General features: G+C 52.5%; 1 protein-coding gene across 2 annotated transcripts in view; it reads right to left on the bottom strand.

The window, feature by feature from the left end:
* Nucleotides 1-13,202, bottom strand: part of Vav1 (vav guanine nucleotide exchange factor 1) — a 39,598-nt gene extending 26,396 nt beyond the window's left edge. For both annotated transcript variants that reach the window (XM_021631826.2, XM_060371334.1), the window contains exon 1: nt 12,918-13,202. In XM_021631826.2, coding sequence (XP_021487501.1) covers nt 12,918-13,121 — 204 coding nt within the window. In that variant the 5' untranslated portion in view covers nt 13,122-13,202. The remainder of the gene's footprint in view (nt 1-12,917) is intronic.
* Nucleotides 13,203-13,656: the final 454 nt, after the last annotated feature.

Genomic DNA, 13,656 nt, shown 5'->3' with positions numbered 1-13,656 from the left:
TGGAGGTGCGGCCCCAGCTCTCGACTATTTTTGAGCTATTTTAGCTTGTCACCTGTAGACCTGTGCTCACATGCGAAGCCCCCACCGTCAACACTGCCCTGCACAGGCCCTTCACCATCACCTAAGGTCCGCAGGTCACTATTCAAAGACCTGGGGCTGGGGCTCAAGAGAAGTCGAGTTAAAGGAGGGGGAGAGTCACATGAGGACCTACCCCTCCTGGGGGGGGGGCTGGGAGGCATTTTCTTCAGTGTCGCAGCCACTCATCCCCACTCCTGTCAGAAACTCTAATTTGACAAACTGGGTCACCACACACACACACACACTCGGAAAAGATTCCCAAATAGGAGCAGCACCGGTTGAGAAGAAAAGATTCCATAGGATGTAAGAGAGGGTGATCAAAATCCACGTGTACACCTGTGAAACTGTCCAAGAACACATTCTAACCTCCAGGTGACTGAAGGAGGTCTGGGAGATGACTCAACTGTTAAAGCAAGGGCCGGGGCTGGACGCCTGAAACGCACAAACCTTTCCATGCGCCCTGGCCCTCTCTAGCAATGCCAGGACTGTGGAGGCAGAAGCACAGGGTGTCTGGGCTCGCTGTGTAGCCAGCCTCGCTCAGCTGATGAAAGCGAGAGCCCCTGTGCTAAAACAAGGTGTGTGTGGGGTCGGGGTTGGGGTGGGGAGAGGCTGGAGAAATAGCTCAGCAGGTAAAAGCACCTGGCAAGGGACCCCCAAGGACCCTGTGACTCCAACTCTGGAGTATCCGATGCCCTCTTCTGGCCTCCTCAGTCATCTGAACACACACACACGGGGACAGGGGGCACCAAAGACAAAATGGCTGAACAAAGGACTTCCATCTAACTAGTGGTATAACCGAGGCTCATCACAGGGCCGATCACCTACCCAGAGTCACACTGTGAAGAAGAGACACACAGAGCATGGACAGCAGGCCCTGTCCCTCCCCTGCCCTGGCTCCATGAAGCACACTGGGCATCCCAGCCCTTTGTCTCAGGCTTCACAGGGCCGGCATGGTGACCAGCGTGTCACAGTCCTGTGGGCTCTGGACTATCCCTAGACAGACAGAGGTGAGAGATGTCTGTCTGGCATAAGAGAGGAAATCCCCTCCTGACCTCAGAGGATCAGCTGAGACTGCTTTCCCTCCAGTCACATGACCCCTCCAAAGGGAGGATGAGTCATCACCCCTTCCACGACTTCAGAGTGGCCAGTTAGAGAACAGGGCTCCTTCAAAAAGCAGCAGTGACTGCGGTTAGACTACCAGAAGAACTTCCTGGTATCATGAGGCATGTGGAAAGGTGATGAAGGACAGGAAGCCTCTCACTCAACGTAGGAGGCATTCGGAAGGATTCTTTCTTGTTCTGTAGTGACAGCCCCTCAGCTTCCCTTATTCTCGAGGACAAAGGGGGACCACGGCCGTGGTGAGCAACTGGCCTTAAGCAAATCAGGAGCCCGGCACTGTGGTCAAACCGGAGGTTGCCTCTTGGTGCTTCTGCCCAAAATAGGGAGAATTCTGCTCAAGGAAGTAGCACTCGGGGCTAAAGCCTCTGTTGGAGGCTGGGGGAAAGCCACCCAGATTCAACACAAATTCTGTCTTCTGTGCTTTCCACACCCACAGCCTCAACCCAGGGAGACAGCCGGAAACAGGAAATGCCTGTTACCCTGACTGGCTGGGGAAGATAGAGGGGTGGAGGGATGGCTGGCTGCCTTCCTACAGCCCTGTAACCTTTCAGGCTCTGGCTGGATCGCCTAGGGTAGCCATGTAGTGGCCCAGAGAGAGGGATCAGTGTGTAACCTGCCCCGAGCTTTGAAGTGGAAAAGCTGGTGACACACTCTTCAACGGGACTCTAAAACATCCTGGAGTCAGGCTGCCTCTCTTCTCTTCTTCACCGCATACCCCAGCAAACCCGCCACATCTAAGTGCCAAGTTAACCTGATGGCTCCCGGCTGAAGTTGGAAAGCAGGGGATCTTGGACGGGTCATCATGCCTTGGTTTCTCCAATCAAAAATCAGGAATGAAATCACAGTGTGCTGGAATATACCTGTAATCTTAGCACTCAGAAAGATGAGGCAGGAGGATGGCTGTAAGTTTGAACTACACAGTGAATTCCAGGTTGGCCAAGGTACCACAGTGAGACCTTGCATCAAAATGGGGTTGGGAAATAAGGAGAGAGGGGAGGGGGGGAAGAAGGGGAAAGGAGGAGAGAAGATGATGTTATGTAGCAATTTCCTTCAACATAAAACCTTCCACCTTGGAAGGAAGCTCATTAAGACACAGGGTGTGCTAAGAGGAGGTAAAACACTCTCTCCTCCAGAGAAGCATGGTAAATTAAGTTCAGGAAATAAACAACAGGAAGCAAACAGAAAGTTCCTAAAACAGAGCAGATTGTCTGGGCTCCTCTTTCCCCCAAGCGCAAGCTGTAGAGACTGCTGATGACCACTCTCAGACAAGCTCAACGGCCCAGAAGAGGTTCAGACAGGACAAAGCACCTGGAAGAGACAGAGAGCAGCCGGAACGTTTGGAAGAGATTCTGTGCACCCATGGAGCTGCCTGCAGGCCCCGCAGTGCTCTCTGGGTCTCCCGCTTTCATGAGTCACCAACCATGCTGGGCTTTGGTGATGCAATGTCATTGAGTCATTTCTGCTCCTGTAAGTGACCCCTCACCCACATTCCCATATGTAACCCAGTAACTCAGTGGTTCACCGAGGTGGACTTGAGTTGTGTCCTCACTCTCCTCAGCTGTCAGCTCTGTCTCTGGGGTGATGGGTGAGTGGACATGTGTTCACGTCTCCCCAGAAGACATGTTATTCACATAATAAATATAAGGGAGTGGAAAGGGGAAGGGAAGGGTGAAGATGAAGGAATTGGAAGAAGAACAGGGAAAGGAAAGGAGAAAAAGGAAGAGGGAGAGAAGGACAGAGAAGTGATGGACAGTGTGGGGAAGAGTGGTGGACAGCGTGACCTTCAATGGCACAGGTGCAACCCTTTTAAGTCTCCCAACTTCTACAAGGAGAAACGGCAGTTGTGAAACCTGTGCTACTGAAAGCAGCTCTACTCAAAAGAGAGACAGAAAGAGGTATAAAAATACCTGAGGGCTGGGGCGTGGTCAAGGGTGGAGCCCCAGCCTGGAATTCCCCGCTGAAGGGCTGTCTGGATGTGTGCACATGGCTGCAGGTACCATAGGAGGCCAGAAGAGGGCACTGGAGCCGCTGAAGCTGGAGTTACAGGTGGTTGTGAGCCGCCTGATATGGGTGCTGGGAGCTGAACTTGGTTAAGGCCAGCCAGCGCTTCTAAAGCCTGAGCCGTCTCTTCATCCCCCACCTTATTTTTGAGAGACAACGTCTCCTTCTCAACCTGGAGCTGGCTCATAGGCTCGGGTGGCTCAGCAGAGGTCCCCAGCAATCCTTTTATCTCAACCTTCCCAATAAAAGGTTGCTCCATCATGCCTGAGAGGCTCAGGTCCTTGTCGTTGCAAGCCAAGCGCTCTGTCCCCCGAGCCACCTCCTGGCCCCCACAGCCCTGTTTTTAAAAGAACAGCTACTGTTGATCATCTGTACCTGTTTTCAGTACCCCACACCTGTCCGCCATGGCGGTGTGAAAGTGGACAGGTGTCACCATCCCTTCTAGACCCTTCTGTGTAGTGGGGCTGTCTTCATCAAACCTGTCTCTCCTCCCAGAGACGTGACGTTATCTCAGCTGACAGAATGAAAGTGCCGTGGGGAGAGCTGAGGGACTGGTGATGGCAAGCTAGATGATCTGTGATGACCAACACAGGAAGGAGCCCCACCTCCCAGGCTTCCACTTAGTCTGCTGTGCACACAGAGGGCAAGCCTGCACGCCCTTCCTCAGGAGCTATTCACCTTGTGTTTCAAGACAAGGTCTTTCACTGGCCTGGAGCTCATGGATTTGGGTGGACTTCTGAGCTTTGAGCCCCAGGATCCCTGTCTCCATCTCTGCTGTGCTGGGATTACAGGTGGACAATACCACACCTGGCTTTTTTTTTTTTTTTTTTACCTGAGTGCTGAGGATTTGAACTCAGATCCTAGTGCTTGCAAGGAAAGCACTTTATGGGCTGAGCCATCTCCCCAGCCACACATTTCCTGAAAAATGATTGTCTCTGAGCCATGGTTGGTTAAACTCACAGTCATAGCATAGTCAGATATGGGGGAAGAAATGAATTACATCTTTTCAATTCATTCTTTCTTTTATGTTTCGTGTGTGTGTGTGTGTGTGTGTGTGTGTGTAAGTCATTCTTTTCTTGCACCGTGTGGGATCCGGGGGTCAAACACTCAGGTGGTCAAGCTAGCCAGCAAGTGACTTTATCCACTGAGCCATCTCACTGGCCCTTCTCTCTCTCTCTCTCTCTCTCTCTCTCTCTCTCTCTCCCTCTCTCTCTTTCGAGGGCACACTATCACAGTATCACTCTTTCGAGGGCACGGATGCATGTATCTTTCTTTTCCAGCTGTGTACCCCACACCCAGCATGCCCTCAGTAATGCTTGCTGACTCAGCAAAGAGCTGACTGGCTGAACAGGAGCCTCCTGTGTGCTCTTCCTGGCCAGGAGCACTTCGGAAGCCGCTATGGGTCTAAGACAAATCCATCGCATAGATTTCCCTCTGGTTTGGGCTACTTCTTAGCAGAGGAACAGAAATATGAGCAGAGAGAGTGTTCTGCGTTACTTACAACCATAGATGGCATCCTCCCCTCTCACTACCCCTTCCTCACCCCTTGTCCCTGCGAAGGCCTCAGTCTTTCATAGACTGCTGATTTGAGGAGACAGAGCAGAGCGGCTGCAGCTCTTCCTTCCTGCCTTCTTCCTTTCTTCCACTTTCCTTTTAAATTAGATTTGATCATGTGGGGGGGTGTGGTATGTGAGTGTGCGTGTATGTGTGCATGTGCATGTGTGTGAATTATGGCATGAGCTGCGCATGTGTGCACATAAGTGTGTGTACATGAAGTGTGTGTGTGCATGCCTGTGTGCATGAAGTGTGTGTGCATGTGTGTGTGTGCATGTGTGAAGACCAAAAGAAGTCAGCATTGGGTATCTTCCTTCCTTGATGGCTCTCCCTCTTCTGTTTTTAAAAACCCCTTGGCTACCCAGTGAATTCAGGGGTAACCTGGGCTACTTGAAACTGCCTCAGAACATTTTCCTTTTTTTTCCATTTTTTATTTTTATTTCTATTAATTACACTTTATTCACTTTGTTTCCCCCCCCCCGTGATCCCCTCCCTCCTCCCCTCCCAATCCTACCTTCCCTTCCCCTTCTCCACACATGCCCCTCCCCAAGCCCACTGATAGGGGAGGTCTTCTTTTCCTTCCTTCTGATCCTAGTCTATCAGGTCTCATCAGGAGTAGCTGCACCATCTTCCGCTATGGCCTGGCAAGGCTGCTCCCGCCTCAGGGGGAGGTGATTAAAGAGCAAGTAAATCAGTTCATGTCAGAGACAGTCCCTCTTCCCATTACTATGGAACCCACTTGGACACTGAACTGCCATGGGCTACATCTGTGCAGGGGTTCTAGGTTATCTCCATGCATGCTACTTGGTTGGATTATCAACCTCAGAAAAGACCCCTGTGCCCAGATTTTTTGGTTCTGTTGCTCTCCTTGTGGAGCTCCTGTCCTCTCCAGGTCTTACTATTTCCTACTTCTTTCATGAAATTCCCTGCACTCTGCCCCAGAACTTTTTCTTAATAAATTGTGCTGTACTCAGCTTGCAGGGTGTTGCTGTCATGATTATTTCCTAATCACAGGAGTGTGTGGCTCCTTCACACACACGCACAGCACATGAATTCTGTCAGCTGTGGGGGTCACCCACAGGTGACGTAAAAGCCAGCGGGGGACGCAGGCAGGTAAAATAACACAGCGTCTTCTTCTACAAGCTGATCTTGGAATCATGAAGCCAGTCTCTCGTGTACATATGGCTTGTCAGAAGGTTGTGGTGCCATAGGAGAAAAATACATAAGAAAATTATGAGGATGTGGCTAGGGAAATGACTCGGTGGAGAAAGCACTTGCTGTGCAAGCATGAGGACATGAGTTCAAAATCCGAGCACCAGCATAAGAGCTGGGCATAAGCTGGGCACGGTGGCACACACCTTTAATCAGAGAACCAGGGAGGTGAAAGCAGGCAGATCTCTGTGAGTTCCAGGCCAGCCTGGTCTACAAAGTGAGTCCAGGACAGCCAGGGCTACACAGAGAAACCCTGTCTTTGGTGACACTTGTGACTCCAGCACTGGGGACAGTGCTGACAGGAAGACCCCTGGGGATCACAGGCCAGTCTCAAGGGGGAGGGGGAGGTAGCAAAATGGTTAAGAGCATGCAGTGTTTCTTTAGAAGACTCAAGTTCCTTTCCCACACCCACAGCCACGGGTCACTCCAGTTCCGGGGGTGCAGGGCCTTGGGCTTTGCCTGACTCCTGCACACAAACACCCATGAACTCACAGATATGTATCCACGCTTGAAAACCTTTAAAAATTAAGGCAGAGAAAAAGCACTTGAGGAAGACCACCCATTGGCAGCCTCTGGCCTCCAAGGAAGGGCATGGTACAGGCATGCACACGTGTGCACACACACAAGCACTCAGATACACGGAGAAAAGGAGAACGGTTGAACGGTGCCAGGAAAGGCGGGATTTCACTGAAGAGCTGGGAGCCTTGCTGAGAGGCTTGAAGGAGGTGAGGGGGCAGCCAGGTGGACGCCGGCGTGAACACTTTCCCAGCAGAGGAAACAGCCAGCTCAGAAAGAAGACCTGAGGCACGACTGTGCTGGTGACGTTGGAGGAAAGGCTAGGAGGCCTTTGGCAGGAGTAGACCGCCAGAGGAGGGTGGCGGGGAGACTGAACCAGGTAGGTGTCCGAGGAATCGAAACCAGAGTTTGTGAAACAAACACGGCGCTTGTGATTGTCACCACAAGACATTTGTCCTCGAGAGGAAACCAATAATGACTGGATGACTAAATTAACAGTGAGGGGCTGCGGGCGTGGTCAGGGATGGAACCTTGCCCAGAATCCCCCAGTGAGGGGCTGGGGGCATGGTCAGGGGTGGAACCCTTCCTATAATTCTCCAGTGAGGGGCTGAGGCGTGGTCATCTATGGAACCTTGCCCAGAATCCCCCAATGAGGGGCTGGGGGCGTGGTCATAGATGGAACTCCTGCCTATCATTCCCCCAGTGAGAAGCTGGGATCCCGCATTTCTCAGAGGTACAACACCGGTGTGGCTCAGGAAGTCCTAAGTTCCATTACAGTTGAGACAAACAAAGAAATAAACAGAGAACTGAGTCATGGAGATTTTTCAACAACTTCCTGTAATGTTTAGTGTCATCAACTTGACCACCTAAGGGGTTAGGTAGGAGCCAGGCCTCCAAACACCTGGGAGCCATTATTTAACCTCTGCGCTTGCCTGTGAGGAATAGCCTAGATGGAGCTAACCGAGATGGATAGACACGGTAACTGTAGGCCACACCGTGGCTGGGGCCTGGACTGAAGGAGAGAGCGAGCTAAGCACCCGTGCTTTCTGCTCCCTGACTGCTGGTGCGCTGTGGCCAGCTGCCTCACTCCATGCCCTCCCTGCTACGACAGACCTCCCATGGAACCTGGAACCTAAAATGTCTCCCATCATCCTGGCACGCGGTCCCCAGCCGATGGCACTGCGTCATACGGTTTAGGAGCCATGGCCCTGTTTGAGAAAGTATGTCCCTGGAGGTGGCTCACGGGGCTTGAGTTTACTCCTCCTGCTCAAGACGGGAGCTCTCAGCTCTTCCTGCCACACGGCTCTGCCTTGATGGTGATGGATTCTTATCCCTCTGTAACCGTAAGCCCAAATAAACTCTTCTATAAATTGCCTTGGTTATGGGGTGTTTTATCCCAGCAATAGAAAAGTAACTGAGACAGTTCCCCAAGATCCTACAACCAGAATTGGAACTCAGAGCATACCAGACCGCCAACCTCAGGGCCCCACACTGTATTCCACTGAGCCCACATTGAATCTGAGAGTTGAGGTGGGGTGTGGGGGTGAAGGCCTTTAATCCCAGCAGAGGTGGAGGCAGGCAGATCTCTGTAAGTTGAGACCAGGACAACCAGGGCTCTGTTACACAGAGAAACCCTGTCTGGGAAAAGAAAAAAGAGAGAGAGACTCGGAGATGAGCTGCCACTCACTGTGGGGTATTCACCAGCATCACTGGCCTGCGCGCTGTGGGTAGCAACAGCTTCCCGGTCTCCCTGGGCATGACAGTGAGCTCAGGCACCCCTCACTCACAAGTGCCTCCCTCCCTCACGAGTACCTGAGGTTAACTCTAAGGCTTCTGGGACTTAGTGGGTGGAGCGCCCGCCCAAGGTAAAGCTTTGTACAGGGCTGCCGTCTGAGCCAAACTGCGAGATCTTCAGGAGCTCAGTTGTGGCTACTTACAGAAGATTGTGGAAGTTGGGCTTGTAGACCAGTAGCGTTCCCTCATAGGAGGACGGGGAGGAGGGGTCATCAGACCCTGACCTGAGCATCCAGCCACTGCCCCCAGCACTGTCTGCTCATGGCCTCGGGGTTTCGGGGAGGGGCTTAGAAAGGCTCCATCTGCACAGCCACAGCAAAACCACCATCCTTGCGGCCTGCCGACCTTCCGGCATGGCGACTGCTGAGGTCACTCTCCTGCCCATAACCGCCTGAATTCCTAGTTGCTGTTTGCATGCGTGCACTCGGGGAGACGCAGGAAATGACAGAAAAATTCAAAAGGGGAGTAAGTCCCATTGGAGGTCGTAACTGAGGGACAGTGTTGGGGGCTTCATTTCCGTGCATCTCCATACTATTTCAATCACACGATGCATCATTTAACCAAACACCTGTGTGTCTCAAAGGTACTGTTGTGTGCTCTGACCGCCAAACACTGTCTCACAGCCCAAGGACAGCACTGCACTGTGTCTGGACTGCACTGTGTGTGTGTGTGTGTGTGTGTGTGTGTGTGTGTGTGTGTGTCAATCACATGTGGGCATGGAGTCAGGTGTCCTGCTCTGCTTCCCTCTGCCTCATTAAGAACCTGAAGGTAGGGGGGCAGCCAGAAGCCCACAGCACTGGGGTTGCAGGGAGGGACTCACGGCCGTGACTGGCTTTAGGTCCTGATGTTTGCAAATGCTGCTACCCAAGCCAATCGCCCTGCTAACTTTTATTTTAAGTTCAGGCATGCCACCCAAGGGCTAGTGACAGCCACCTGCTGTCACTGTAGAGCACACACCCTCACACCCTCCTGCATGGTTTGCTGGGACTGGGAGCTTGGCAATGTCTGCTTCTCCTGAAATCCAATGAGGCTTGTGTCCTAAAGGGCACAAGCTCGTCCCAAAAACTTCTTCTTCTCAGACCCTGAGCCCCAGAGTTCCACAGAGGAGGGAAGCACACGTGTGTGACCTCTGGGGCTTCTGTTTCTGTGTCATCAGCCCTTCTGTGGTCTTAGACCTCATGGGCCCTGGCCAGCCTGAAATGCTCTTATCTGACCTTCACCACTAGTGTAACCAGCTGGAACAGCCACTCCCTGAGCACATGGATACCGGTCTGCCCTACCGCAGGCCCTTTGCTCGGGCAGCACTCCCTGCCTGGGCCACCGTCCGCACTCATCCTTCACCTGCTCCAAGGTTCTGCTCTGGTGAGTTTTCCTAGACTCCTTATCAAAAGTGCCTCCAAACACCCTTTCCAAGAATAGCTTTCTTTAAAGGATGAGCCACCTCCTGAAAATGTACACCTGCCTTCGTTTTCCCATCGATGCCATTTCTGCCTTTAGAATATAGTGTGTTAGGACATAAGTGTGTGTGTCCCACTCTCAGAGTCCCCAGTACCAAGGGCAGGGTTTTCCCTGAACAGTAACTGTTTGATGGGTGGGTAGGGAGTAGGTGGGTGGATAAATGAATAAATGAATGGGAGAGCAGGGGAATGAATGGATGGGTGAATGGATGCATGTATCAATGGATGGATAAGACAGCCTTGGCTATGACACACGGGGCGAAAGTTCATCCTAAATCTAGCTGGTGAATGGGTGGGTGAAAAAAAATAGGAAGATGTATAAACAGGTGGGTGGCTGGATAGGTGGGTGGCATAAAGTGGGATTTTTAGCACCAGATGTATCAAGTGCGTACGTGACTATCCTGAGGTAGCATTGAGGGGGAATTTTTATTGTACATATGAGGGAGGGTGCAGCCAGAACCATCTGTAAGAGTTCAGAACATAAAAAGTGGTAGGCTGAACATGGCCAGAAGAATGGACCAGGCCATGGTGTGGAGGGAAGCAACGAGGAGAAGAGAGAGCAAAGAGGTGAGAGGGCTAAGAGATGGGACCAGGAGCCAAGAGGACACATGGCCAAAAGGGCAGGGTTATATTGGAATGAGAGGCCGGGGAAGGCAAGCCCAGGAGCTTTTCGGGCATGGAGTGGAGTGAGAAGAGCTGGGGCTAGCCTCAGGTACTGAGTGAGACTGAAGGCAAGCATGTGTTTCAATATGCTAATGCACTAAGTTAGCCATTTGTCCCAAGTTTCTTTTGAGCCAGATGGGTAGTTGGGTGGGTGAATGGCTAGATGGATGGATGGGTGGGTGGATGGATGGGTGAATAGATGGATGGTGGGTGGGTGGATGGATGGATGGATGGATGGATGGGTGAATAGATGGATGGATGGGTGGGTGGATGGATGATTAGATGGGTGGGTGCATAATGGATGGATTGATGGATGGATAGATGAGTGGGTGGATGGATGGATAGATGGGTGAGTGGATGAATGGATAGATGGGTGGATGGATGGATGGGTAGGTGGGTGGGTGGATGGATGGATGGATGGATGGATGGATTGATGGGTAGATGAGTGGGTGGATGGATGGATAAATGGGTGAGTGGATAAATGGATGGGTGCATGGATGGATGGATGGATAGAGGGATAAATAGGTGGATGGATAGGTCTGCGGATGTGTGGACAGATGGTTGGTGAATTATATATGTCTACATATATATGTATATATGTTTTTTGCTGGACAAAGGAGAATGATAAGGAAATGGAGGAACTAAATAGTCTTCTCATTCCAACCTCTACAACTTTTTCTCTGCTGCCTCTTAGTCAATGGCTCCTTCCCTTTTTCTTTCTGCCTTCCTTATCCCATGGGCCACTCTGTCCTGGCTTTATTCTACTAACAAGCCCCAGAGGCCCAGAGGGGACTTCCCTGAGGCATCTCCTCTGACACATTGTACATAGTCCATTGGCTTTCACACGCATCTCCACCAGATGCCAAATTTCCAAGGAAGGCAGAAAGAACAGGCCAGAAGCGACAGAGAAGACAGATGGGGAAGGTTAGGGTGAACACTGACCAAGCCTGAGGTGTCATACAATCAGGCATAGGGAGTCAGAACAATGAGAAAACTCCTAGTGACTCTTCAAAACCCAACCTAAATATCCCCTCTTACAAAAGTCCTAATTTTTCCAGGCCGTGTCCTGGCGGTGTCCCCAGAGCACACAGGCCTGAGATGCATCTTTTTCTGTCTCCTTGGGTTTAAGAGCACTTTGCAGGCCAGAGCCAAGTTCCCAGCATTGCCCAGTACATATTAGGACTGTTGTTGGAACACAGCTGGTCCTCTGGGATTAACACCATGCACACTTGCCCTTCAGAAAAATCAGCCTTAGCTATGATGCACAAGGGTAGAAGTTCATCCTTAATTCTGTTTTCCCAACAGCAGTGATTGCCACATCAGAGGCCACCCTGAGTCCCGTCGGAGCTGGGGCCCAAAGTGTCCCTTGGCTACTTCCTCAAGCCCTTAAAGCCACTGGCGTTCAAGCAAATGTAGGCAAATCTCTGATGATCTGTAGCCAGCCAGAGGGACAGTAAATGGGTGACAGTGGGTGCTGTGTTTCCTGATCCCCTTAGGGAACTTAGGATGGCTCCAGGGGCCATTACCTCACCCACTGACACCCCCAGAAATATCCTAGAGATCCCAGCAGGCCATTCTCAAGGTAACTTCCTTCTCCAGCTACCCCTCACAGGAGGGAAAAGGCCAGGCCCCAGACACCCACTGATCATCATTTTCAGGAACAGCTTCCTGGGAGCTGGAGGAACCATCTGTGCAGGCCTAGAAGACTGAGGGCAAGATGGTAGATGCCTGTTACACCAAGGCTGTGTCCTTCAGACCCCAGGGTGAGGCCATGTACCCCTCTGACTTGAACTATAGTTTCCTTTTCTAGGGCTATCACCGCCTCTACACTGCCCACATTAAAAAAAAAAAAAAAAAAACAGCATCCCTAGGGAAGGAGAAAAGAGAGTACAAAACCACCAGTCACATTTCACCATCACCCCAGCCACATTCAAATAAGGATTTGAATACATTTCCTAAGCGCACCAGGGCAGGGTCTGACCATGCCTCCCCTCGAAGCAAGGAGAGTGCAGAACCACCAAACTCTGGCATACCCAGGCTTTATAGGGACATTTGGCCTGGGCCCTGCATGCAGTGGCCCTTTCTGGGGGATAGGCAGAGCCAGGAAGCCACAAGGCTCACATTGCAGCCCCTCACCCTCCGTGGCACACAGCCCAAAGCCCTGGCAGGAAATGGAGGTGAAGGAAGATGTGAGGAGGAAGGAGGGGGTCAGAAGAGGCGGAAGAGGAGGAGTCACAGGTGGGGGAGAACCAATTCCTGAATGTGGTGGCTCCAACCTTATGCACCCTCTCAGCTATCCACAAGACAACCCGGCACCACCAGGACCTTTCTAAGTGGATCTTGGGATCAGTCTGAGGTTGGGGGCATTTCCCCCACACCCCCAGTTTGCCAGGACAAATGCAAGCCAACCAAGAGTACAGAAAGCCCTGTTCTGCTCAGCACCTCCCCTTAGTCAGAGCCAGGCCTAGAGAAGCGCCCCCACCCCAAACCCAGCCTGGCCCTGGCATCACCCAGAAGGCTCACCTGGGACATCTGGGGCCGCAGGTTAACCTCCCGCAGGTTGATGGCGTGGGGAAGCAGGTTGTTAAGCAGTTGACACAAGAGGACACCATCCCGCAGTGCTTGAGCCAGCTCACACACCTGGGCCCCCTCCCAGGTCACACGGTGGCTGGGAGGCAGCACCCGGCACTGGATCAGCCAGTGGGTGCACTGTCGCCAGAGCTCCATGGTGGCCGCCTGCCTCCCCCTCGGGGAGGCCCCGCGCACCCTCGCTCCTCCACCACCTCCGCCGCTGCCTGCCCCAGTGGGGACAACTACAGCAGCACTTCCTCTTCTGTGACTGTAACTGTCGCGGGGGGTGGGGGCGGGGAGGAGCCGTGGGGCGGAGGGGAGTACCTGAGTTCCACCCCCACGCCTTCCACGCACAGCTGCCACCTCGCCTTCCTCCACCCACGCTGAGCAGACCTGGGCACCTGCTGGACTAAGGGTCTGCTACCTCATCCAGCCATAAGCACACAAGCTCCTCCCTCGGCCTCCTCTTGCTCTCTTCTCAGGCCCTGATCTTTCACAGTCTGTTGCCCCGCAGCCACCTAAAAAGACCCTTGAGCTCTCAGCCAAGTCGCAAGCACTCTTCCTGTACCCATAGTCCTTATGGCTCACCTTCCTTCTTCCACGGGGGTCAAACCCCAAATCCTCCCTGCATCCCACAAGGCGCTGTTCACCCTGCTCCAGCCCCCCCCCCCAGTCTCCCCTCTTCTCCCTA

This window comes from Meriones unguiculatus, chromosome 17, assembly GCF_030254825.1.
Source record: "Meriones unguiculatus strain TT.TT164.6M chromosome 17, Bangor_MerUng_6.1, whole genome shotgun sequence".
NCBI lineage: Eukaryota > Metazoa > Chordata > Mammalia > Rodentia > Muridae > Meriones > Meriones unguiculatus.
Note: the sequence above shows the minus strand (reverse complement) of the source record. Positions and strands in the feature narration are given on the sequence as shown.